Source organism: Astatotilapia calliptera, chromosome 14 (assembly GCF_964374335.1).
Source record: "Astatotilapia calliptera chromosome 14, fAstCal68.1, whole genome shotgun sequence".
NCBI classification, from domain to species: domain Eukaryota; kingdom Metazoa; phylum Chordata; class Actinopteri; order Cichliformes; family Cichlidae; genus Astatotilapia; species Astatotilapia calliptera.
In genome coordinates this window covers 29,145,927-29,172,475 of record NC_137435.1, presented here as the reverse complement: position 1 = coordinate 29,172,475, position 26,549 = coordinate 29,145,927, and the positions used below count along the sequence as shown (strand labels likewise).

At 40.4% G+C, this 26,549-nt stretch overlaps 1 protein-coding gene and 1 long non-coding RNA gene across 5 annotated transcripts; both read left to right on the top strand.

Annotated features, from left to right (window-relative positions):
• Positions 1-9,165: 9,165 nt before the first annotated feature.
• Positions 9,166-11,304, top strand: LOC145420094 (uncharacterized). The gene is made up of 2 exons (XR_013901377.1): positions 9,166-9,983; positions 10,691-11,304. It is a non-coding gene; the product is annotated as an uncharacterized LOC145420094 (long non-coding RNA).
• A 981-nt stretch (positions 11,305-12,285) lies between these two features.
• LOC145420071 (uncharacterized) lies at positions 12,286-25,988 on the top strand. 4 transcript variants are annotated; one of them, XM_080288815.1, is made up of 6 exons: positions 12,286-13,532; positions 13,790-13,878; positions 15,873-16,044; positions 16,121-16,255; positions 23,006-23,146; positions 23,289-25,988. In XM_080288815.1, exon 6 carries the CDS (start codon positions 23,334-23,336, stop codon positions 24,117-24,119), a length of 786 nt encoding a protein of 261 aa, XP_080144941.1. In that variant the 5' UTR covers positions 12,286-13,532; positions 13,790-13,878; positions 15,873-16,044; positions 16,121-16,255; positions 23,006-23,146; positions 23,289-23,333; the 3' UTR covers positions 24,120-25,988. The 4 variants fall into 4 exon arrangements, with proteins under 4 accessions (XP_080144941.1, XP_080144943.1, XP_080144944.1 ...); XM_080288818.1 differs by lacking the exons at positions 12,286-13,532; positions 13,790-13,878 and adding an exon at positions 14,941-15,113 and having other exon boundaries at positions 23,289-24,130; XM_080288817.1 differs by lacking the exons at positions 12,286-13,532; positions 15,873-16,044; positions 16,121-16,255.
• Positions 25,989-26,549: the final 561 nt, after the last annotated feature.

The window sequence follows — 26,549 nt, the reverse complement described above, 5'->3', positions numbered from 1 at the left end:
TTTCTGTATCATTAACTGATATTTTCCGTAAATAGAAAATTTGAAATTTCTGTTTATATTACTATTTCCAAGCACTTCTTTTCACTGTAACTCATTAAATATAGTTCTTTATATCCTTGAACGTACATTTCTATGCAATTACAACCTAGTACACCATGTACTCAAAAATTCATAAATTAAAACTTAAATTAATTTGTGCTTCGTACACAACAACATTGGTACAATTAATGTTAAATATTCTTTTATTCTCCTCAACTCTAAAACTATACTAAAATATAATGACAGCATCCATCTTGTCATAAAACTACTAAACAGCTGATACATGAACAAAATAACTCACAAGCTTTCAAATTTGAGCATTTTTATTTCCTTAAAATCAGGTTGCCCTCATGTAAATGTGTTTATTTACATTCATTCAAGTGGCTACCAAGTGTTTTCTTCAAACAGGACACCCGACAAACAAAAAATGTCATATTTAACTATATGTTCACATGTAATAATATCCATAGTACCTTTTAGTTAGAATCACTGCCTTGTGGTAGTTTTGCCTCAGCCAAATGGTTAAGGTGTGGTTTACATCCATGTCTGTCCACTTATGATACAGTATACACATGTAGTCAGTTATAGCCAAACACCTTTGATTACTGAATTACATTCACTTCATTAATGAAAATGCTCAAAATAATCCTTAGACTCAAACGTTAGAACAGGCTTTTCCTCGCAGCACGCCGTGAAATAAATACTCAGAAAGAAAATGGCAGCCGTTTAAACTCATGTCTAAAAATGTATCGTTTCATGCATCGGTCAAAACACTCGACTCCAGGTACACGACGCCCAACTGAAAACACTTCACATAAGTCGAGTTGCCCGAGAATCACAGAATTTACAGAAAATGCACTATTTTGTGATATATATCGTTATCAGGAGAGAAATGTCTTATATTGGGATGTGAGATTTTGGTCATATCACACAGCCCTACAAAGGATTATAATTCACGTAGTTGCATACACATAACACCATTCTGTTGCAACAAAAGCAGTTTATAATTAAAGTAACATACATACCGGTACCTTGAAAAACGAAATCAACCACAACATTAAACTCACCTTGTGTTTGTAGAGAAGGTGGTCAGGGTTTTTCTTCATTTCCTGAGACCAGCTGCTCTGGATCATTACCAGCTTGTATCTTCATCTTTTTTTTCACTTGGTGAAGTCTTTCATTGCTCTGCACTGGAAAACCAAAGTGTGTGATCAAAGGTGAAATAAGGGATATTTTTCCACTGCAGGACTTAGAGTCAAGTAGTGATAGCTGTTGAACCATTTCTCAAATAATCTGTAAGGATCTGGATTTTTAAGAAAGATACAAATATCTCTGCTTATATTTGGCTAAAAGCTTGATATAGACAAGGCATATAAAGCCCCTGCACACCAGCACTGCGCTTACATTATAGTTCAATCAAGAAATAGTTATTATTGATTTATTATTGAATTTTTTTTAGTAATAATTATTAGTATTTAATCATATTTGCACAGTGGGGTGACAAAAGTATTCCACATACTAGAAATGCTGCTCAACATTTCATAAATTACATTTTCAACAAATGCTGGAGTAAAAACACAGTTACAGGGAAAATGTGTCTGTCTATAAATATTAACTAAACATTTCTATGTGCTACAAAATAGACATGTGGTGAGGTGAAACTATACTTTCAATAATATTACCACTACAGTCTGTTAACCACCGAAATAATCTATGCTGGTCAGCTAGCTAAAAGTATTTACTTTAGCAGCCCAAATCAGAGTGCTGCTAAAGTATCATCAGCAAAAGCTAATGCTACATTAGCATTTGCTAGCGTCAGCCAGGAAGGTCTGAGGGTTAAACTAGGGTTAGTGTAACTTTGCCCGAAACCCTTTAAAGTGTACAGTAGAGCCAACTGTAAAACATGGGTATTGATACAGTACTTATGAGAGTCCTAGAATAATTTCTAGGACCATAAGTTCTCACTTTCCCCAGTTATCCACATCGCTGACTTTCGCTAATTAGCTAGTTAGCAGTCACAGCTGTGTAATACCCAGAGAGACACAGACAGCTAACTATAATATTTATGAAAACTGGTTCAGCCACTGAAGGGCAAAACTGGTGGTATCACAGTAAAAATTATTTTAACATTAACTAAAATAAAGCTTAAGTCATGTTAAACCTAAATAACAATTATTTTTTTAAAAATGAGTCAGCAAAATATTCCTGACTTGTCTGGAGACAGCCGAAACCAGTTAACAAATAAATTAACAATTCTTTCTAAATAAAAACGCAGAGTCTTTTGAAAAATATTATTTTGATAAAAGGAAACATGAGTTTTAATACTTACCACAGAAATTTGAAGACAGTTTCTCCAACTTCAGAGTCCAAAATCCAGATGAAGCCTGAAAGAATGCATTGCAGTAGTTGAGAAATACAGAAAAATACCTGTAAATGACTAATACGGAAAATTCCTTCACGTTTATACAGTAGATAGTACTGTATTTTTACGGATTTTTTTTACAGTGTGTGTTTCAGCGTCTTTACGGAAGGCTGCGAAATAAAAAGATGCTCATATTCACTTGCATTTGTTACCCTGTTGTTATCTTCATGTCGGTTACCTTCACGTGCTGCTCTTTGGCAGTTTTACAGATTTTATTCTGAACATCTTTCTGAAGTGACTGGTTTTTGCTTGTATTCAGCAGAAACTGGAAACTAATCCAACTTGCTGAATGTATTTACACAGTCTTGTTTGCCTCCAGTGCAGTGTCTTTGTCACAAATGTGAGAAACAAATTAAAAGGTGATCATGCCAAAAGGTAGTGAAATTAATACAAAATTGTGAAGGCAAAGTGCCAGAAGAGTAAATACATGGTCACAAACTGTGTATCAGGTAAAATTGTCTAAGTGAGGGTTATGCTTGTGTTTTACTATAACACCATCTAGTGGATATCTAGTGCTCATTGTTCTTTGACAAATACTTTCAAATAGCTTCACAGTGCAAAGCAACCAGAACTGAAGGCAGATACAGTAAAGGCCTCGCAAGGGAGGAAACAACATTTGATATCTATGAGTTCTACACTCCAAACGGTCAATTATTAACAAAAAAACTTGCTTGTTCAATCCAATTTGAGCCTTTGAAAATGGGGGGATTGTATGAAAAAGGCCTAACTCCTGAACGAGCATTTTCAAGGATTTCAAGCACCTGTACCTGTTCAATGTTCACTTGAAAGACCCCCTTATAAAGTACTTCTAGCTGAAATGATGAGGACAAAATCCATGCTGCTTGTTTGTGAAAAATCTGAAAGTTGTGGCTGTATAGACAAACACAGTGAAAAATTTCTGAAGTCTCAGTGTCTCCCTGTGTGTTGATGCAGAATGTGTGCACACAGAAGACTCAGTGCCAGTTATCAATTTAGTTATTTATTTTTTGCACTGCATTAGATAACATCAAAATAGTGTTTTCAAAAATGACAATAATATTCCCAATTGTGTTATTTTTATGTTGTAATCTTTATGAAAAAACTTAAAAAACAAACAAACAAAAACAAAACACCTACCTCATAATCTTTTGAGTCTGGTATATGGCGGGGCGCTGTGGACACCCAAGTTTGTGAATGCAATAGCTCAAGAACGAGACAATGTAGAATTTTTTAATTAATACCATGGTAGCATTTACTAAAAATCTCTGTAAGGTTTAAATCTCAGGGACCTTGACTTCAAGGTCAGAGCTTAACTTTTCTAAAGAAAAGAGGATTTTCCCATTTATAAAACATGTATGTCTACTAGGAGGCTAAAGGTTAGCACTATATTTAAAAAGAGTTACAAACAACAATTAGATGATGCTTAAAGCTGGTTTATTTAATAAACATCCAGTTTATTTCCAATTTGGATCAAATTATGTCTGATTGAAGGACTGATGTAATGGTAAGTTGTCCGCTGCTCCGCTTTGAATATTGGTAAGAACTTGACACAGAGATTACTTAATGGATTTTAAGCAAAATTGTGCCTTAGTTCAAGAACATATTCATCAGTTGTTTTTATGTTTTTAGGCTTTTTTTCCCTTTTCAATTTTCACAAGAATTGCTAGTTCCCCTAGAGTTTTGGCCACCTCAACAATCAAGTGATTCCCTATGAGCAAGCAATGAGCGACAGTGGGAAGGAAAAACTCCCTTCTAAAAGGAAGAAACCTTCGACAGAACCAGGCTCTTAAAGGGACAGCCATCTGTCGCGACTGGTTGGGGTGGGGGGAGTGAAAATTAAAAAAGACAAAAAAGCCAAAGTGATCATTATTGGAGCAGCTTAATTAATTCTTGCAATGTAATCTGCTGTTAATGGCTTTTTACAATCCCTGTTTGTGTTTTTGTCATTTTTGTCCGTGGTTGAAGCAATGCTGGAGATTGATTCTCTATGATCTTTCTGTTTTGAAGGCTGCTGAGAGACCACAAGGTTTGGTCCCCGTTTGCTACTCATGTCAGGGAGAACTCTTAGAGAGGCCAGGACTGAAAAAGGGGTGGTGGAGAACCTCCGAGGGTGTTATGCGCTGGTTTGGATCCAATGCTAACATCTCTTTGATTAGGCTGACAAATACATTTTGGATTTTTTCCTTGCCCCACATTATACTCAGCATTAGTCCAAGGTCATCGAGGCACTTAAGTTTTATGGATCGAGTGTCGTTGGACTGATAATCTGTTTCATCTTGAAATTGTCTTTCGGTCTTAAATGTCCAGTGTTGTCCGTTGTAGTTGTCTTTTATGAAATAGTTATCAGTGTAAAAGCCAGAGTCTAAAACATGATCTGGTGGCTGTCCCTGGGTCTGTATGATGAATTTCAAAACATCATAATCATTTCTCCCAGGGTAGAAAGGATACCCAGTAGCAAGCTCCACAGCTACCAGCCCCAGGGACCACATGTCTATTGCTTCATTAAATAGACTACCAATCATAACCTCAGGTGCTTTATAACCAACCGTCCCCACACAGTCACCAGGAATCACTGTAGATGCGGGACATGCAATGCCAAAGTCTATAAGTTTGACTTTGATGGGACACTCATAGCGGTCCACAACCATTATGTTTCCAGGTTTGAGGTCAGCATGCACTATTCCCAAAGAACCCAGGTGGGACAAGGCATTTGTGAGTTGATGTAAAATTGGCCTGATTTCGCTTATGGGGAGACCCTGGTTTTCCGGGTCCTCTATGTAGTCCCACAGGCTTTGGTCAAGGAGTTCAAAATTTAAGCAGATGCGGTCACCGTCGATGAAAAAGTCGTTCCATTGAACAATGTTGCATCTATCTGCATCCAAGCCTCGCAGCTGCTCCAGGATGAGAATTTCCATTTTTGCCTGTTGGAGAATTTTAGGGTTATTTTTGTTGACTTTAATAGCAACAACTTTGTTGGTTTTTGTATTGCAACATTTGGTTACAATACCAAAGCCCCCTTCTCCAAGGAAACCCTCGACCTCGTAGTGACCTCCCAAAAGGGTCCCTTTAGATATTTCAAGATCATCTATAGAGGAGGATGTGTTGGCTGATGCGTTGACGTATTCTTGTTGAGAAAATTCTTCTGAGTATTGGGAACTGCAGCTGATTTTCTGTGATTCTTCTCTTTTGCAACTAGAAGGCTGCTGAGAGACCACAAGGTTTTGTCCCCCTGTGCTACTCATGTCAGTGCAGGGAGAACTCTTAGAGAGGCCAGGATTGAAAAAGGGGTGGTGGAGAACCTCCGAGGGTGTTATGCGCTGGTTTGGATCCAATGCTAACATCTCTTTGATTAGGCTGACAAATACATTTTGGATTTTTTCCCAGCCCCACATTATACTCAGCATTAGTCCAAGGTCATCGAGGCACTTAAGTTTTATGGATCGAGTGTCGTTGGACTGATAATCTGTTTCATCTTGAAATTGTCTTTCGGTCTTAAATGTCCAGCGTTGTCCGTTGTAGTTGTCTTTTATGAAATAGTTATCAGTGTAAAAGCCAGAGTCTAAAACATGATCTGGTGGCTGTCCCTGGGTCTGTATGATGAATTTCAAAACATCATAATCATTTCTCCCAGGGTAGAAAGGATACCCAGTAGCAAGCTCCACAGCTACCAGCCCCAGGGACCACATGTCTATTGCTTCATTAAATAGACTACCAATCATAACCTCAGGTGCTTTATAACCAACCGTCCCCACACAGTCACCAGGAATCACTGTAGATGCGGGACATGCAATGCCAAAGTCTATAAGTTTGACTTTGATGGGACACTCATAGCAGTCCACAACCATTATGTTTCCAGGTTTGAGGTCAGCATGCACTATTCCCACAGAACCCAGGTGGGACAGGGCATTTGTGAGTTGATGTAAAATTGGCCTGATTTCGCTTATGGGGAGACCCTGGTTTTCCGGGTCCTCTATGTAGTCCCACAGGCTTTGGTCAAGGAGTTCAAAATTTAAGCAGATGCGGTCACCGTCGATGAAAAAGTCGTTCCATTGAACAATGTTGCATCTATCTGCATCCAAGCCTCGCAGCTGCTCCAGGATGAGAATTTCCATTTTTGCCTGTTGCAGAATTTCAGGGTTATTTTTGTTGACTTTGATAGCAACAAATTCGTTGGTTTTTGTATTGCAACATTTGGTTACAATACCAAAGCCCCCTTCTCCAAGGAAACCCTCGACCTCGTAGTGACCTCCCAAAAAGGTCCCTTTAGATATTTCAAGATCATCTATAGAGGAGGATGTGTTGGCTGATGCGTTGACGTATTCTTGTTGAGAAAATTCTTCTGAGGTTTGGGAACTGCAGCTGATTTTCTGTGATTCTTCTCTTTTGCAACTAGAAGGCTGCTGAGAGACCACAAGGTTTTGTCCCCCTGTGCTACTCATGTCAGTGCAGGGAGAACTCTTAGAGAGGCCAGGATTGAAAAAGGGGTGGTGGAGAACCTCCGAGGGTGTTATGCGCTGGTTTGGATCCAATGCTAACATCTCTTTGATTAGGCTGACAAATACATTTTGGATTTTTTCCCAACACCCCCTTATCTTCAGTAGTTGTTCAAGGTCATCGAGGCACTTAAGTTTTATGCATCGAGTGTCCTTGGACTGACAACCTGTCTCATCTTGAAATTGTCTTTCGGTCTTAAATGTCCAGTGTTGTCCGTTGTAGTTGTCTTTTATGAAATAGTTATCAGTGTAAAAGCCAGAGTCTAAAACATGATCTGGTGGCTGTCCCTGGGTCTGTATGATGAATTTCAAAACATCATAATCATTTCTCCCAGGGTAGAAAGGATACCCAGTAGCAAGCTCCACAGCTACCAGCCCCAGGGACCACATGTCTATTGCTTCATTAAATAGACTACCAATCATAACCTCAGGTGCTTTATAACCAACCGTCCCCACACAGTCACCAGGAATCACTGTAGATGCGGGACATGCAAAACCAAAGTCTGTAAGTTTGACTTTGATGGGACACTCATAGCGGTCCACAACCATTATGTTTCCAGGTTTGAGGTCAGCATGCACTATTCCCAAAGAACCCAGGTGGGACAGGGCATTTGCGAGCTGAAATAACACTGGCCTGATTTCTGTTACTGGGAGAACCCGGTTCCTCCGGTACCGCATGTACTGCCACAGGCTTTCATCGAGGAGTTCAAAATTTAAGCAGATGCGGTCACTGTCGATGAAAAAGTCATTCCATTTAACAATGTTGCATCTATCTGCATCCAAGCCTCGCAGCTTCTCCAGTATGTAAATTTCCATTTTCGCCTGTTGCAGAATTTCAGGGTCGCTCTTGTTGACTTTAATAGCAACGACTTTGTTGGTTTTTGTATTGCAACATTTGGTTACAATACCAAAGCCCCCTTCTTCAAGGAAACCCTCGACCTTGTAGTGACCTCCCAAAAGGGTCCCTTTACATATTTCAAGATGATTTGAGGTGAAAGTCATCTTGACTGAAATGTGTTTGTTTGCTCAGTGAATTGGTGAGAACGTTTAAAAAAAATTTCAGTGACTCTGAAGAGGTTTACAAATACTTTCAAATATAGCTCTGGTCGAACGTTTGAAGGCTGCGAACAAACTGACTAAAACTTGCTGCTCCTGACCCCTATTTATAGAAAAACTTCAAAGGCTCAAAGGCATGTGCTTGTGACATCCTCACATGTCCTTGTGACATCATCACATGTCCTTGTGACATCATCACTCTTCATGAATCAGATTGTCACATGACATTTTAGAATGGGGATGTTTTTTTTTAAAACCGTTTTCAAATTTAACCCTCTGTGGTCCAGGGTATAATTGGCCATTCTTGACTATTTTTGATTTTACCTCTATATTTCACCTTTAAAATATGTTTTTCTTGCCTTATTTGGCACCATTATTTTCAGCACAACCTCAAATATCTCAAAGTCAAAGTCAACTTTATTTGTCAATTCTGCCACATGTACAGGACATACAGAGAATAGAAATTTCGTTACTCTCAAACCCTAGATGAAATAGCAAATGAACATTTAAATATAAGAGAGTGATTAAAAAATGCAAATAAAATAATTAAAAAGTAAAAATTTAAATAAATACAATACAATTTAACAAGAAAGCTATGCAATATACAATATACAATATTCAGGTATGGGTAAATGACATTGAGTGTAAACCAGGCAGAGTAGTGCAAATAGGCAAATAGTGCAAATGGACATCTAGTAATATACGGTTAGAGATAGTATAACAACAAAGTCTTATGAGGTAATGGCAGTCCAATGCTCCACAAAGTGACTGGTAACTGGTGCAGGCCAGTGAGTGTGTGTGTGTGTATGTGACAGAGTTCAGTGAGACCATGGAGGAGAGGAGGGGAGAGGGGGCAGAATCGGGAGGGAGTTAAGCTTCCTGACAGCCTGATGGATGAAGCTGTCCTTCAGTCTGCTGGTCCTGGCCTGGAGACTCCGCAGTCTCCTCCCTGACGGCAGCAGCTTGAAGAAGCTTTGCATTGGGTGCGTGGGATCAGCCGCTATGCAAAGGGCTTTTTTAGTGAGACGGGTGCTGTAAATGTCCTGGAGGGAGGGGAGAGAGACACCAATGATCCTCTCTGCAGCTCTCACTATGCGTTGGAGGGTTCTATGACAGGACGCATTGCAGGCTCCAAACCACACAGTGATGCAGCTCGACAGGATGCTCTCGATGGTGCCTCTGTAGAAAGTGTACATGAGAAATTTGAGTTATTGTTTTCATTTTGGTATACTATATTAGCACAGTTGATCTAAATTAATAACACAATAAATTGTGTGTGCATCTCCTGTTTTGTCATGGTTGTATGTCCCGGTTCGTGACAGGCTGCATGAGCTCATCTGGTGGGAGTGTAGTACTGTAGAATTTCAGGCATAAAAACGTGGTTTTCACAGACCTTGTCACAGGGTCTGAGTTGGAAGATTTTGGTAAAGCTTTGTCCCTGAGGTAGTTGAAAAACCCCAGTTGGGTAAAGCGTTTGGGTTTTTTTGTTAACAGACATGCTTATCTATTTAGTTGGTGTTATTTTTTCAGCTAAATTTTTTAGTGCAATTAGCACTTTCAGCATCAATCCATAGCAATGTGTTGTATTTTTCACATTGTCTGTGTGTAAAATACATATGTAAGCATAGATTACACAAAGGATCCTGCACGCCAAGCTGGATACAAATAGAAATCCCTGGAAACAATTCTTTCTGCGCTTAAGAGCAGCTTCCTATTGCAACGCTGGAGGATTTGTCACCATTACTGGATATGCTGCAGAAGCACAGCAAAGCAGTGACTGTGTGTAGTCGGTTGCAACGTTAGAGCTCACGATCGTGAAGGCAAGAAACTGGATTAATCTTTTCATCGTTTTCCATCCTGGCGGCAACGTGAGGGATCCCATGTATCCACCAAACAAAGACGCCAGGCATGGATTGCAGCGGTGAGACGAGCGGATATCGAGTTCCGTGCAATCCCCAGCTTTTTGTTGGTTTGCTCGCGGCATTTTCTCTCCGGTGAGTTCTAAAGTAATTCATATCACTATCCGATTGTTCAGTCTGACGTCACTAGCCGTGTCTGGGCCTAAACTCTGCTGCAGGTCCATATATCAAATGATCACTGTGGCATTACTGAGAGTTAAAACACTGTCTTAAGTCTTTCATCTTTAATAAAATTATCAGCGTTCTGCTCTACCAGGTGTAACAACTGAGTTAAACATCCAGGCATCCATGACAATGGAATTTATGACATATGAGTTAGAAGTTAGCAGCAAGTTAGCTCGCTAGCTTCTATCTAAATACAATATAGCATGTCCTGACTGCGGGGTTTTGGAAACAAATTAAAACGTACAGCTTTCTTATCACTTCCAACATAAATGAAGACAGAAAACTAAACAGCAGTGACATTTGTAGGGTTACTGAACTTGGGCTAGCTGGTATATAATGATGTGCTACGTGACCGCTAGCGACACAGCTATGTTAGCATAATATAAACACGCTAACTTTTTTTCCACTCGATAAAAGTTAACGTGAGTGTTCTCGGTGGTCAGGAACAAATGTAATCGCATGGCAGGATGCTGTAAAAGGACCAAACTAAAAGGCTTTTAGTGGGTTTTTTTTTCAATGCGCTGCGGTCATAGATAATGAGATAAAACATGCTAATGTGTGATGCTGCAGAACCACGTCATGTCGACTGAGTAGCTTTTGATTTGGCATTATTGCAGGCAAACCAGCATATGAAATGGATGTAACAAATCCAGTGGTGATGGGAGTGACAGCGTCACGGAAGCTGAAGGGCAGACGAAGGACTGTGTGTGCAGTCAACAGGGCAGAGCAGAAATAAACCGGCTGTTGGAGGAGAACAGACTGCTTCGAGCACAGTTGCAAAAGACAGAGCTGAATGAAACTTTCTTAAAGGACGATACCGAAAAAGTAAGATATTACACTGGACTATATTGTTATGCAGTCTTAATGTCCCTCTTCAACACTGTCAAAGATTTCCTGCCAATATCGAAGAAACTGACAGGTTTCCAAATGCTCTTACTCACACTAATGCGTCTGAGACTTGATCTTCCAGTCCAGCATCCTTGTCATCTATTCCATGTGTCACTGTCTTCTGTCTTCACCGATACCGTTGATGTTTTGGGCAGACTGACAGAAAGAAGGATGACCTCAAAAAGTGATATAGTCCAGACAGAGCTTACAAATGATGGGCCATTTGCTAAACCTGCAGCACACACTGCTTTCTATGTGAAAGAACCATTCTGTGAGAAAAACTCTACTGCTCATTTGATCTATGACCTCTGAAAAACAGTTCATGATTTCCATTACTATTCAATTATAAAAAAAAAAGTACATTCCCTGGGTTATACAGCACTGATATGCAAAGCTTAATTGTATATCTGTAACTCTAGAACTGCAGTATTTATAGTTTTCTTAGTTTAATATTTCAATTTCATATTCTTCTTCTAAGTATAAAATCCCTTTTGTTATATTTGTCTCGTTAATTTAACTGAAATACACTGAAAATTGCTCACAAATTAAGGTTTATGTGTCAATACAAATGCAGGTTTTATTGCTGGGAGCTTCCCGTGATGCACTGACTATTTCTTCTTCCATGACACTAATGTTTTGTCTTTGCTTCATCATTTATGTACTGTACTGTATCCCCAGTTTTCCAGCGAGGGCTGCGTACATTTTGATTGCATTAACGTTTTTATCCAGCCTTTATGTGCAATAAAGGCTATACTTTTACACTGTAAAAGTATAGCCAATCAGAAGCTGCAAAATTCAAATGTAGTTACTGACAGGCCAAAGTGCAACAGGGAAGAGATTAAATGGGATCAAAGGGAGTGGCATTATAAATTCCTTCCTTCCTGAGATTCAAATCCTCCAATCAAAACGGTGCCAGCAATGCAAAGACAGATTTCTTTAAAAGATTGGACACAATAACAAAGTCAGTCGTTTATTTATTAAAGCACTGTTAATAATTTTAGTTGCTGCTATTTCAAATAAATGTTTGGTACAACAAATTTCTCCGTGTTCTGTCTCAGGCTTTATTCGGGCCCTGGTACTAGAGCTATGGTCTGTTCTTGAGTGCAGCAGTGACGACATCAGAGTGGTCCGTCCCAAACCAACTCCCATTGACCCCACAGATAGGAGTTGCATTAAGGTATTGTATGTATGTGCGTGCGTGTGTGTGTGAGAGAGAGAGGGAGAAGGAGAAACTTCCTGGAGCCCACAATGCCCCAATTTTTAGATATCTACATAATAGTACAGACACAGATCTCTTAGAAGTTTTGCTTTTCCATCATGTTTTTAGCTCACTGGTTACAAAGGTGTTTAAATTGATTAAAATTAAATTGATTCCAATTATTATTAACCCAGGACTCAGAATAGTGGTCCATGTGTTGCTGTGATACCAGCAGCCATGTAGAAAATTCACTTGTGAATATTCATATTTAAGAAACTGGCAATAGTGATTTTGTTAACAAGAAAGGCTTTTTGCTGATTGGTTTATGGGTGTCTGGGCAAATAAGCCTTACTTTCATAAGACTGCATTTTTAGTTATGTTTTTGGCAGAATTTCTCTCAGGAAAGCTTCAACAAGCTCCAGCGTGAGCCTGTCTGTGTGTGTCTGATGCTTGGCCTCTGACAGCAGCCAAGTCATCTCTCTCAGAGAGACTAGCCAAGTGAATACGGACAGCCAGTGATGTGTAAACTGTGTCCTGCCACAGGCGACTTTAAAGTCTGCCTTATCAGTGGGTTATACATATATGCTGAGGTCAAAGGAAAACTAAATATACACACACCAGCACTTTGGTGAATTAACTCGAGTCTTTGCTTTAATCTGTGCTAAGTACAGTAGGAGGTTTGGTAGTACATATGAAGATAAGTTCACACATGCACAGAAACATCAGAAGACACATGAAAGTATAGATATTTCTATTTTAGAAAAAAAAAATCCATCGTATCTTGTTTTTTTCTTTACGTTTCTTTGAAGCTGTTTAATATAATCTAAGTTGTAGCTCGTTTGTGCAAGTGTCTCTCTTTTTTTCCTTTGATGCTTTTGATGATATGTTTTCCCTGTTCTACCAGACCCAGTGAAAAATGCAGGGAGCTTTCCTGTAGTTTAATATTCTTCAGGCTGCAATAGGTTTCTGCTCAACCACTCTGCTCAGAATATATGTCTTATTCAGTTTTGAGAGTGTGGTAAACCATGTTTTATCTTTGCAATCATAAATTCTTTTTACATTTTGTTTTGCTTTGAATACTACAGATATTATTTGTCATATTATCGGTAGTGTTTGTAGTTGAATAGTGTTATATTATTATTATGTGTTAGGATTTGATCAATCCATGACGTGCACAAATGCATTCACAATGGTCTTTAAAAGCAAATACATTTTTTCTCTCTAACAGCTGCTGTATTTACTTTCCTCTTCAGTCCTTCCTGTACTTGGTCAACCTCCTCTCCTCTTCCCAGTCGGTGTGGCAACTGCTGGGCCGACAGTCTTTGGCCAACAAAAGCGAATACACCCTGAGGGAGATGCCAACCTCCATACCTGTAAGTGTTTTTCTTCTTCTTCTTTTCCACACACTGCAGTTTTTTTTTGTCATCCATCTGAGGGCATGTTTGCACTTTTTATTTGGCCTCCAAACACCACCCACCCATTTGTTTTACTTCAAACGCATTCAAATAAACCCTCTCACACTGAGACTGATATACGTTCTCCACCTTACCCATTGTAAATTTCCACACAGTTTTCGTTTTGCACCCTATCCGGTGCATTCTTGTTCAAAGCCTCTCATTTTACTCCACAGGATTTGATTGACAGACTGATTGCCGTGAATTCGGATGGGAAGATTCATTCTCTCTTCCACTACGAAGAGAGTCACACATTCGGCCTAAGGTGGGATTCATTTTTTTTTTCATATTACTTAACATGGTAAATGGTAAATGGCCTGTATTTATATAGCGCTTTACTAGTCCCTAAGGACCCCAAAGCGCTTTACATATCCAGTCATCCACCCATTCACGCACACATTCACACACTGGTGATAGCAAGCTACATTGTAACCACAGCCACCCTGGGGCGCACTGACAGAGGCGAGGCTGCCGGACACTGGCGCCACCGGGCCCTCTGACCACCACCAGTAGGCAACGGGTGAAGTGTCTTGCCCAATGACACAACGATCGAGACTGTCCAAGCCGGGGCTCGAACCGGCAACCTTCCGATTACAAGGCGAACTCCCAACTCTTGAGCCACTATCGTACTTCCCCACTAACATCAGTGGGGAAGTACATGATATCAGATTATCACCTGGTGACTGCACACACACTTCAGCCTCTGGCAATAGGAGACTGGCATGGTTCTTTATACTTTGATTACCCAGCATTGAAAGGCTGATGAAAGGATTTCTCTGGATAAGAGAGAAATAAGCTGGTGTGTGTGTGTGTGTGTGTGTGTGTGTGTGTGTGTGTGTGTGTGTGTGTGTGTGTGTGTGTGTGTGTGTGTGTGTGTGCTTGTGTAAATACTCACATCAGCCTGTATAAAATACAGCAATGCATAAGTGTTTTGAATGAATAGAAATGTGACACATGAGAAGGTGTGTCTGTGACTGTTCCTGTATAACTTATTTTCAGACTAGTTAACAAGTTATGCTCCGGTCATTTGATGTTACCAAGATAGATGTCCTTTTGTAATATAGTTAAATTTTCTTTGTACATTTCATTTATCCACCATCATACATTAAGCCAAGAAGAGTTCATTATACTAACAAGAGGTATCAACGCTGGGCCAAAGTGCAGCACGTGGTTAAAGTTTGTAATCCAGCCGGGGTGTAAATATCACTCAGCAGCCAGTCGCAGAGATGAAGCAGGCAGCATCAACACATAAATCTACTCTACCCGGCTTAAATCAAAAGACCACCTCTGACTGAAAAGCTGTAGATTTTACTTTTTTGCACAAATTAATTCAGATTCACACTAATTCTGTTCACAGCTCCAACAAAATGAGGAAGAGGAGGGGGAGAAACACAAGTAGATTGAAGTACAATTGGATGAAAGTCGAGGAGAAGGAAGTTTAGGATGAGGAGGAAGAAAAGCAGCAGGAGCATCTTTAGGGATCCCTATGATGTCATTGAGGTTTATTTCATTAATATTGTCCTCTCACAAAGAAAGATGACTTGTTTTAGTTCACCTACCTACTTCCTGTATTAAATAGTGATGTGCAAAATGTTGTGGAAAACCACGGAGCAGGCACGTATAGTGCATCTGCAGGTAAATGAACATCAGATCTCTCAGACTAAAATCTGTATTATACTTTTAGTCTTAAGAACATATGTTGTATATTTATCACCCTTATGATAAAACCCATGTCAGCCATTGGTTTATGGACTTTGTATTTAGAAGCCTCAACATTTGCTTTATTGCTATCGCTATGTTGTTTTTTGTGAGCCTTTTAGGACCATATTAGGACGAGGGATCAGAATCTGGAGTCGTGCACACTACTGTTTCATTTAGCGTGTATCCATAAGATTTGTGCAGCAGATCCAAGTTGTGCCTTGAAAACAGGAAGGTTGTCTGCATAGAGGAGAACTTTAATAGCAGGCTTGTACAAAGTGAGGCTTTGTGCTCACATTTGCTGCAAACACTCGTTTTAATTCTGTTACCCTGTTTTGATGCAGAATTGAGTTGAAATCAGGCACCTTCTGTTTTAATGTGTTCTTGTGAATTGATTGTGTATCGCATACATTTGATTTGACTTTCTGCGAGACAACAGTCGTCCGCTGGCCAAAAAAAGTTTTCCAAATACCTCCACGTGATCAAGCCTGGATTTAGAAAACAATAGCAAAAAAAATCTGCACCTCCTGCTTCACATGCAATTTGTGTTTGTGTGTTCAGAGGCGGCGGCGAGAGGGGAGACCTCGGCTCATCCAGCTGGAGAGCCTGACCAGGAGGAGTCGAACATTAACTCTGCTCTTCCAGGGCACCCTGCAGACTTGGCTGCTGGCATTGGCGAGGGAGTGCGGCCGCCGCTGGGATGACGTGAACGCCAATCATAGGTCGACTGCAGGTATGCGAGTCAGACCTTCTCAGGAGGGTTTCACTTTTCTCTCTTCTTTATAATTGACCCTTGTTTTCTCTCTCAGCTCCTTGTCTCAGAGTGGGAGGGATTTGAAGCACAAAGGGAGGAGCTTGTCGTTTGGTTGGCTGATATGGATGTCCACCTGAGTGAGGTTGACCAGCTGACAGGAAACACCTGTGAAAAACTGAAACAACTGCAGGTGTGGGGTTGTTTTGATATGACATAGTTTTGATATGATACATACGTCATCCTAAACTGGACTAACAAAGAACCATGAGTCCAACATGAAACTTACCTTGCATAAGCAGGGCTCGCAAAATTTCAAAATCCCTGGTAGCCCTTCGGGCAGGCACTCTTCAGTTTTTGGTAGCCCAAAATAAATTTAAGAAGCCCAAATAAAAAAATAAAAAAGAGGACAATTTTTAGATTGATGTTTTGTTTCCTTTACAATATTGTAAAGGAAACAAAACATCAATCTAAAAATATTTAAAACACAAATTACAACAACAATTTCAACCATCAACTCAAATATTTGGTTCTAATTGAACAGAAATTTCTATGAACTTGCAAGAACTGTGTAGGACATGAAACAGTGTGTGTCAGATCCTGAATTTGAAATTTCCACTGAAATCACGGGTAAGAGGCAAGTGGAACCAAGCTGACTTCTGCTAAATGGGTCAAACTGGGCAGAAAGTACACAAACACATAACATCCTTATAGAATATGATGTAACACTATAGATCAACTTACCTCAGAATATATAAAGCATATAAACAATTACAGCAATATGATGCAACAAACACAGCAGTGCTACTAATCCAAAATACTCATAGAACTTCATAGAACTGAAACAAACATTTATTTTTAGGCCTTCGTCGCGTCGCTGTGACGTAATCGGCCTTAAAATGCGGCCTTTAAGGCTGCAGACCCTGAATTGGGATACAGCCTCTGAATCGCTGCATCTTGTAGCTGTGTCGTCTTAAATTGGTCATGTGATTTTGACGCGCCGACGCGTCCGGCAACCCCAGAGGTTTAACTTAATATTTAAGTGTCTCTTGGTTTTAGACTAGTTGTTTAGTCTAATTTGATGTTTTAAACCAGAAAAGGAAGAAGAGGGCTTAGAATTACAGGTAAGAACTGCTCAGTGGTATGTGATAAACTGTAAATGTAAAGCTTACAGGTCAGTCCTCATGTTTTTAAATCAGATTTTGAGTCTGTACATGGCACATTATGCTTTTGCATGTTGTGAAATGTGCTGCAAAACAAACTGAGGTAAACTAACTGGTTTACTGTGATGGATTTAAAGTGCGTGTGACTGGTGCGCAGTGGCTGTGGTGCTCACGGTCAGAGTTCAGTCACAAAGAGGGTAACAGAGATGAATTTAAAGTTAAGGTGATGGTGCTTAGATTCATTCACAGACTGAAACCTTCACACCAACTTTATCCTGTGTCTCTTAGTTTTAGACTAGTTGTTTAGTCTATTTTGATGTTTTAAACCATATCACAGGGTTTTTACTTCACCATTTACGGGGTTTTAACAAGCAAACAAAAGACAGATCGTGATGTTTGAAAATGTTTTGGAAATATTCTTTAAAGATTAGATGTAAAATACGCAGAGGATAAATTCAATTGGTTTATTAGTTTATTACATAAGTTGAAAAAAAGTTAAACAAGTAAATAAAGAAACAACATAAAAGAAAAGTAAACAAAACAAATCGGTAAATAAAGGAAAATGGTAATAAGAAGGGAAAAAAAAAGAAAAGAGAAAACCCCAACAATCCCCTCTGAGCAAGCACTAGGCGACAGTGGGGAAGAAAAACTGCCTTTAAACGGGCAGAAACTTCCGGCAGAACCAGGCTCACGAGGGGCAGTCAACTGCCGGGACTGGTTGGGGTGAAAAAAGATGAAGGAGAGAGGGAAGAAGTGTTAGGAGAGAAGGGGAGAGGAGAGGTGAAAATTAAGATGGAACAGAGGTGGAGGGAGACGAGGTGACGTCAGCAGTAGAAAAAATAGAAAAAGTAGAAAGAGCAGGAGTGTCCCTCCTCCAGAAGAAGCGGAAACGTTTTTTCTTCTTTTCCATGAGCTTTTCCACGACCACTTTTTTCTCTAGGATGAGGGTTCTCAACTGATCGGTTGTTTCTTCAACTTCCTTCTCAAGTTTCTGGCATCTTTGCTCCATTTCTTTTAATAGATTGCACTTGTCTGTATTTTGCTGTTGTTTTTCCTTGTGCATCTTTTCTAACTGCTCATTTCTTCTTGTGATTTCTTGAAGCTTACGCTGCAGGTCTTCATTTATTTTCTCTTGTTGCTGCTTTTGTGCAAGCATTTCAGCGTTTTCGCGCTTCAAGTTGTCTGAGTCCTGGAGAATACGTTTTTTTTCTTCTTCCTGTTGCTCTTTCTCTTGAAGAAGCTCTTTTTTTTTGCACTCTGTTTCATCCAGCCTGACTTTCAGCACTTCGTATTTTTTCTTTATGCCTTTGAGTTGGTCCTGCATTTGTGTGACCCCTTCCTTTTTCTGTCCGAGGATTTGTGCAGTTTGTTCCATAGCTTCATCAAGCGTTCCTTGGAGCGCCTGATTCTTTTGCTCCATGTTTTGGAGATCCCTTTGCATCTCCCCAATAGTAGCATTCGCGCGTTGAAGCTGGGCAGACGTTTCTTTTAATTCAGCACTCTTTGTCTTGTTTTCCTTCATCAGGAACAAAATCTTCTGTCGTGCTTCACCAAACTTTCCTTCCCAGGCCTCACTAATAATTTTTGTGTAAGGCTGGCGTTGCTGTTGTTTTTCCAGCTCTTGATTTCGTGCTTCCAATTGTCTGCACTTCTCCTCCAGTTGAAGCTTCTCTTCTTCAATTTGTTTAATTTTTGCATGTAGGTCGGAGTTTTCCTGTAATGTCCTTTGGACTGATGAGGCACCAATGGATCGTGTCATATCAGGCTTCCCTCTTGAAGTGAGTGGCCGGCCAGACCTCGAAGGAGAGGCAGCAAGATTGTTTATTCTTTGTTGGCATTTTCGTGGATACATTTTTAATCCTGTGCACAGTGACTCTGAAGAGGTTTACAAATACTTTCAAATATATCTCTGGTCGAACGTTTGAAGGCTGCGAACAAACTGACTAAAACTTGCTGCTCCTGACCCCTATTTATAGAAAAGGCTCAAAGGCATGTGCTTGTGACATCATCACATGTCCTTGTGACATCATCACATGTCCTTGTGACATCATCACTCTTCATGAATCAGATTGTCACATGACATTTTAGAATGCGCCCCCTGCCGCCATCACAGTAGGCCAGACAAAGGATACAGCTTCAGCTATGGTGGTACGTGTGTAGTCGGTTGCAATGTTAGATCTCACGATCGTGAAGGCAAGAAACTGGATTAATCTTTTAATCGTTTTCCATCCTGGCGGCAACGTGAGGGATCCCATGTATCCGATATCACCAAACAAAGACGCCAGGCATGGATTGCAGCGGTGAGACGAGCGGATATCGAGTTCCGTGCAATCCCCAGCTTTTTGTTGGTTTGCTCGCGGCATTTTCTCTCCGGTGAGTTCTAAAGTAATTCATATCACTATCCGATTGTTGAGTCTGACGTCACTAGCCGTGTCTGGGCCTAAACTCTGCTGCAGGTCCATATATCAAATGATCACTGTGGCATTACTGAGAGTTAAAACACTGTCTTAAGTCTTTCATCTTTAATAAAATTATCAGCGTTCTGCTCTACCAGGTGTAACAACTGAGTTAAACATCCAGGCATCCATGACAATGGAATTTATGACATATGAGTTAGAAGTTAGCAGCAAGTTAGCTCGCTAGCTTCTATCTAAATACAATATAGCATGTCCTGACTGCGGGGTTTTGGAAACAAATTAAAACGTACAGCTTTCTTATCACTTCCAACATAAATGAAGACAGAAAACTAAACAGCAGTGACAGTGGCTGCAAATTTTACCAGGGTTTTAGTCAAATGCCCCCCTGTGATTTTACCTGCACCCTGCGATTTGATTTTTAGTTATTTTAACAGCAAACTGAAGAAAAGCCTTGACTCCGTTGCTCCACTCACCACCAAAAAGATTAACGTAAAACATGCATCACCCTGGAGAAACGAAGAAGTCAAAAAACTCAAAAGAAATTGCAGGGCAGCAGAAAGGAGATGGAGGAAAAATAAAAATAATATCAACCATCAAATATTTTCCGAGCAATTTAAAATGTACAATAATACATTAAGGAAGTCAAGAAATTCATACTTCGCCAAAATAATCAGTATTAACAAAAATAATCCCAAGGTCCTCTTTTCCACCATAGATCATTTATTTAACCCTGATTTTAACAGCTCCCAAAGAACCCCCACAGACTCGCTCTGTGAGCAGTTTGCAGACCACTTCAGGGGAAAGATCAGCGCCATCAGATCTGATATTTTATCTAATCGCGATATGATTGTAAACACATCTGAGGGCTCGATTGTACCTGAGGAGACACTGGACAGCTTTGTCCTGGTTAATGCTGAGAACTTTCAGAAGGTTTTCTCCACAGTGAGACCCACCACATGTCTTTTAGATCCAATCCCCTCTTCACTCTTTAAAACACTTTATGGATTTTTTGAGGCTGAGCTTTTATACATGATGAATTGCTCTCTTCAGTTGGGTGTCTTCCCTGCTGCCTTTAAAACGGCGGTGGTGAGGCCCCTTCTGAAGAAGAGCAATTTGGATTGTAATGATTTTAATAACTACAGACCTGTATCCAACTTACCATTTTTAAGTAAAGTCTTAGAAAAACTTGTTTTTACTCAGATTACTGATTTTCTCAATGATAGACAGATCCTGGAGATATTCCAGTCTGGATTTAGGGTGAACCACAGCACAGAGACGGCTCTCCTAAAGGTTTTAAATGATCTTAGATGTAACTGGGACGCCCAAAAGCTCTCAGTCCTGGTGCTGCTGGATCTAAGCGCAGCCTTTGATACAGTAGACCACGCTATTCTTTTAAACAGACTAAAACACATGGTGGGCCTCTCTGGTGCTGTACACAACTGGTTCACTTCCTATCTCTCTGACAGATCTTTTATGGTGAGTATGGATACATGCTCCTCTAAGATCCATAAAATGACATGTGGTGTGCCTCAAGGGTCGGTTCTAGGCCCTGTACTTTTTAATTTGTATATGTTGCCTCTCGGCAGTGTCATCAGGAGGCATGGAGTGAACTTCCACAGTTACGCTGATGACACGCAGCTGTACATCTCCGTGTCTCCTGATGACACCAGACCAATGGATGCCCTTTTTAACTGTATCTTGGATATAAGATCTTGGATGGCAGAAAACTTTTTACAGCTTAACCAGGACAAAACTGAAGTTTTAATTGTCGGTCCTGAAGCTCAGAGAGAGAAACTCTTGTCTAAATTAGAGGCATTTTCACTATGTCCTTCGCTACAAGTGAAAAACCTGGGTGTTATTTTTGACTCTGAGCTTGGTTTTATCCCACATGTTAAACATGTAACCAAAATTGGATTTTATCATCTAAAAAATATAGCCAGAGTCCGCCCTATTCTCTCTCGGGCCAACACGGAGATGCTGATGCATGCTTTTATTGCCAGTCGCATTGATTACTGTAATGCCCTGCTCTCTGGTCTTCCTAAGAAGAATATTTCAACTTTACAACTCTTGCAAAACTCGGCAGCTCGTGTGCTGACGAAGACCAGAGGGCGGGCCCACATTACACCGGTTTTAGAATCGCTGCATTGGCTCCCCGTGTGTTTCAGGATCGATTTTAAAGTTCTTTTATTGGTTTTTAAATGTCTTAATGGTCTTGGGCCTTCTTATCTCTCAGATCTGCTTTTACCATACGAACCCTCGCGGACCCTGAGGTCCTCTGGTACTGGCCTTTTGATTGTCCCTAAAGTCAGGACACATACTCACGGAGAGGCAGCTTTTCAGTGGTATGGTCCTCGTCTGTGGAACAGCCTGCCGGAGGAGCTCAGGGCCGCAGAGAACGTACATGTTTTTAAGAACAGGCTCAAGACCCACCTTTTTAATTTAGCTTTTACTTAGCGTTTATTTATTTTTTATGCTTATTTATTCTATCCTGTTATTCTATTATTAATTTAGGATTTACCTAATATTTTTTGATTTTATTCTTATTCATTTTTTAATCTTCTTACTCTATTTATATTTATATTTATATTGTATCCTGTTCTTATTTATTTTATCATTTTACCCTGTATATATCGTATTGCGTCATATCTCCAGTGTTTCCTCGGAGGGCGCTCTCTGCACCGGGGCTGTTATTGACCGTGGCTGCTGGTCTCTGGGGTCCTCTCAGCCTGGTTGGGGGGCTCCTTGGCCTCCCTCCGGCTGTGTGCCCAGCCCGGAGGCTGCGGTCTGTGACCGGCTCCCGGTGCAGACGGCTCTCTGTTATAATGTTTCCTCACTTGGCTCATGCGAGCCCAGCCCAATTTTTACTCTTTAAGTGTGCGCGTGTGTGTATGTGTGTGTGTGGGTGGGGGTGGGGGGATATATGTGTATTGAGAGTGTGGGGAGTGAGTTGGAGGGTGGGGTGGGCTGCTTTTAACTATGTAAAGCACTTTGTGCTACATTTTTTCTGTATGAAAAGTGCTTTATAAATAAAGCTTGATTGATTGATTTGTAGGGTTACTGAAGTTGGGCTAGCTGGTATATAATGATGTGCTACGTGACCGCTAGTAACACAGCTATGTTAGCACAATATAAACACGCTAACTTTTTTTCCACTCGATAAAAGTTAACGTGAGTGTTCTCGGTGGTCAGGAACAAATGTAATCGCATGGCAGGATGCTGTAAAAGGACCAAACCAAAAGGCTTTTAGTGGGTTTTTTTTTCAATGCGCTGCGGTCATAGATAATGAGATAAAACATGCTAATGTGTGATGCTGCAGAACCACGTCATGTCGACTGAGTAGCTTTTGATTTGGCATTATTGCAGGCAAACCAGCATATGAAATGGATGTAACAAATCCAGACTGGGCACCAACACTGCACATGGGGCACGACGACAAACCTGTGTCAGACTCGGACCGGCACGCAAGGCGTATGCAACGGAAGCGAAAAAGAGCACCCATTGCAGGTAAACACCCCCCTCTGAAAACATACTAAATTGCTCTTATGGTACACTAATCCGCACATAACTTAAAGATGAATCACACACCTGTCATTGGAATATTGGTGTACATTAACCTTAAGTCTATGCACTATTTTTTATCTTACAGGCTTGATGATCGATGAAGGTCTGACAGAAGAACAACAACCATGTCATGGAGGCAGTGGACAGCAGTTGTGTTGGACAAGTGGAGGTTGACGTACCAGCTGCAAATGTGGACAGTGGTGATGGGAGTGACAGCGTCACGGAAGCTGAAGGGCAGACGAAGGACTGTGTGTGCAGTCAACAGGGCAGAGCAGAAATAAACCGGCTGTTGGAGGAGAACAGACTGCTTCGAGCACAGTTGCAAAAGACAGAGCTGAATGAAACTTTCTTAAAGGACGATACCGAAAAAGTAAGATATTACACTGGACTATATTGTTATGCAGTCTTAATGTCCCTCTTCAACACTGTCAAAGATTTCCTGCCAATACCGAAGAAACTGACAGGTTTCCAAATGCTCTTACTCACACTAATGCGTCTGAGACTTGATCTTCCAGTCCAGCATCTTTGTCATCTATTCCATGTGTCGCACAAAACACTGTCTTCTGTCTTCACCGATACCATTGATGTTTTGTATGCCCACTTAGGAGCACTGGTGCACTGGCCTGAGAGGCACTGTCTGCAGGCGACAATGCCTCCACAGTTTACTGAAACTTTTGGAAAACGAGTAGCAATCATTGTTGACTGTTTTGAGATTCGAACAGAAAGACCATCTAATTTAAAGGCACGCGCACAAACATACTCTCATTACAAGGGTACACAGACCATAAAATACCTCATCGGGATTACACCCCATGGAGCTATTTCTTTCATTTCCAGGGGATGGGGGGTCGTGCATAGAGCAGGGCGATATGGCCAAAAATATTTATCACGATATATATTTGAAAATTTGCGATAACGATATAACCGACGATATAATTGATGCGAGACAAAATACAACTCCACAACATTACTAGCGCAAAAAGACAACCTTCCATTTATTTTCACTTAAACAAGAAGCTGGTTTTTATGTACATTAAAGCTTTATAAAAATGTAACAGTGCAAATGCAAATTCCTTGCTGAAAGTTTAACCAAAAGGCATTTCCAGTAGAAATGGGCTGACATATCCTGAGCATAACCATGTATAATATCCACTGAAGTTAAAAAGAGGTGCTTTGCAACATTAAACTGCAGTGTGCAGTACGCATTTTTCGGACCATAAGGTGCACGGGATTATAAGGCACATTAAGCGAAACAAAGCAGTCAGATAAATCAAACTTTATTAAACTCATTCTTCTTGCTTCCTCCACTTCTGTACCATTGATTCATTAATGTTGAATTCTCTGGCAGCTGCTCTATTCCCATGTTGTTGCAGTATATTAATGACTAACCTGGTATTGTGGATAGATTATCTCAGTTGTTCTCCTGACTGAAGTTTGGTCCGTTTACAGCATCCTGCCATGCGATTGCATTTGTCTCTAACCATGAAGAACCTTCACGTTAACTTTTATAAGTGGAAAAGTGTTAGTGTTCGTCCTCCAGCTTCACTGTTTATGTTATGCTAACATAGCTGTGTCGCTAGCGATCACGTAGCACATCATTATATACCAGCTAGCCCAACTTCAGTAACCCTACAAACGTCACTGCTGTTTAGTTTCCTGTCTTCATTTATGTTGGAAGTGATAGCAGAGCTGTACGTTTTAATTTGTTCAGAAATCTCTCAGTCAGAACATGCTATATCATGCTTAGGTAACTAGCGAAACTAGCGAGCTAACTTCCGCTAGCTTCCTGCTAACTTCTAACTCCATTAAATGTAATAACTTTTTGTTTTCATGGAAGTTAAACTTTATAGTTACACCTGGTAAAGCAGCAATGCTGATCGTTTTACTAAAGATGAAAGAATTTAGACAGTTTTTAACTCTCAGTGATGCTGCAGTGTTGTTTGACCTGAAGCATACGGAGTTTAGGACCCAGATTACTCCCAGATTTAAGAGCATCTTAGTCCGACAAATACGACAATTAACGACGACCGCTTTCATGTTCTGCAAAAAAATGTGCTTTGTCGTGTATCTGACAGACAAACACCAAACCAGTTCCACATCACGGAAGTTGCACCATTTTTACAAACCAATTCTGGTTCATCTGTTTCACTCAACAATCGGCCATGTGCGTATGAAAACAAAGGCACTGCGCATGCGCGTTTTACTCCCATTCTATCGCGATATTTCATTTTCCTATCGTTGCCTAACATTATACCGGTATTACCGTGAATGGTATAATATGGCCCAGCCCTAGTCGTGCATCAGATAAACACATCATAGAGAGATGTGGCATTCTTCAAAAGCTGTTACCAGGGGACGTAGTATTGGCTGACAGAGGCTTTGACATCAGAGATGCTGTAGGAATGATGTGTGCGGAGGTCAAGATTCCAGCTTTCACAAAAGGCTACTGTCAACTTGATGCAAGGGACGTTGAACAAACGAGAGCAATTGCCCACCTGAGAATTCATGTTGAGCGAGTAATAGGTAGTTTGCGCAACAAGTTCAAAATGTTACACACAGTCTGATTACTCTTATCATGTGAGGCTGAAGACACAACACTTCTTGATAAGATCGTTAAGGTTTGCTGTGTTTTTGTTAATATGTGCCCCAGTGTTGTTGTCAAACCAGGGCCAAATGACACTTGCTCCTGTTGAGTATTCTTAAAGCTGTTCTTTTGGATGTACTGTACATTGTAAATAGTTGTACTTTGTGTGAAGTTGTTTTAATAAAACAAAAAAGAATAGTATATTTGTTTGTTTTTCTTTATTATAGATCTATTCACATGTACACAGCAATCACATAAAAATGAAATGCAAACTATTTACATCGCACCACACAGCTGTCATCAATCTTTAACCACAACATGAAACATTACAGGCTATTTAGAGCAGCACGTTGTTTCGAGAAGTATTTCCCAACAAGTTCAGGAAGGCACATTTTACGAAAGAAGTCTTGTGCTTTCTTTAAGCGCGGTTTCCAGAAATCCACAGCAGGGAAGACGCGAGTCACAGCAAGGTCTCTCTGTGTCCACACAACGAGGCCACAGTGGCTGGCGCCCGTAACAAAGACTCAGCGTCTCTGTTGTGTAAACACGCCAGTGATTGGGGTAATGTGGGTGACTGTGTAGTGTAGTTGGTGTAATAGTTTTCGACTCCACACAGTCACTGCTTTGCTGTGCTTCTGCAGCGTATCCAGTAATGGTGACAAATCCTCCAGCGTTGCAATAGGAAGCTGCTCTTAAGCGCAGAAAGAATTGTTTCCAGGGATTTCTATTTGTATCCAGCTTGGCGTGCAGGATCCTTTGTGT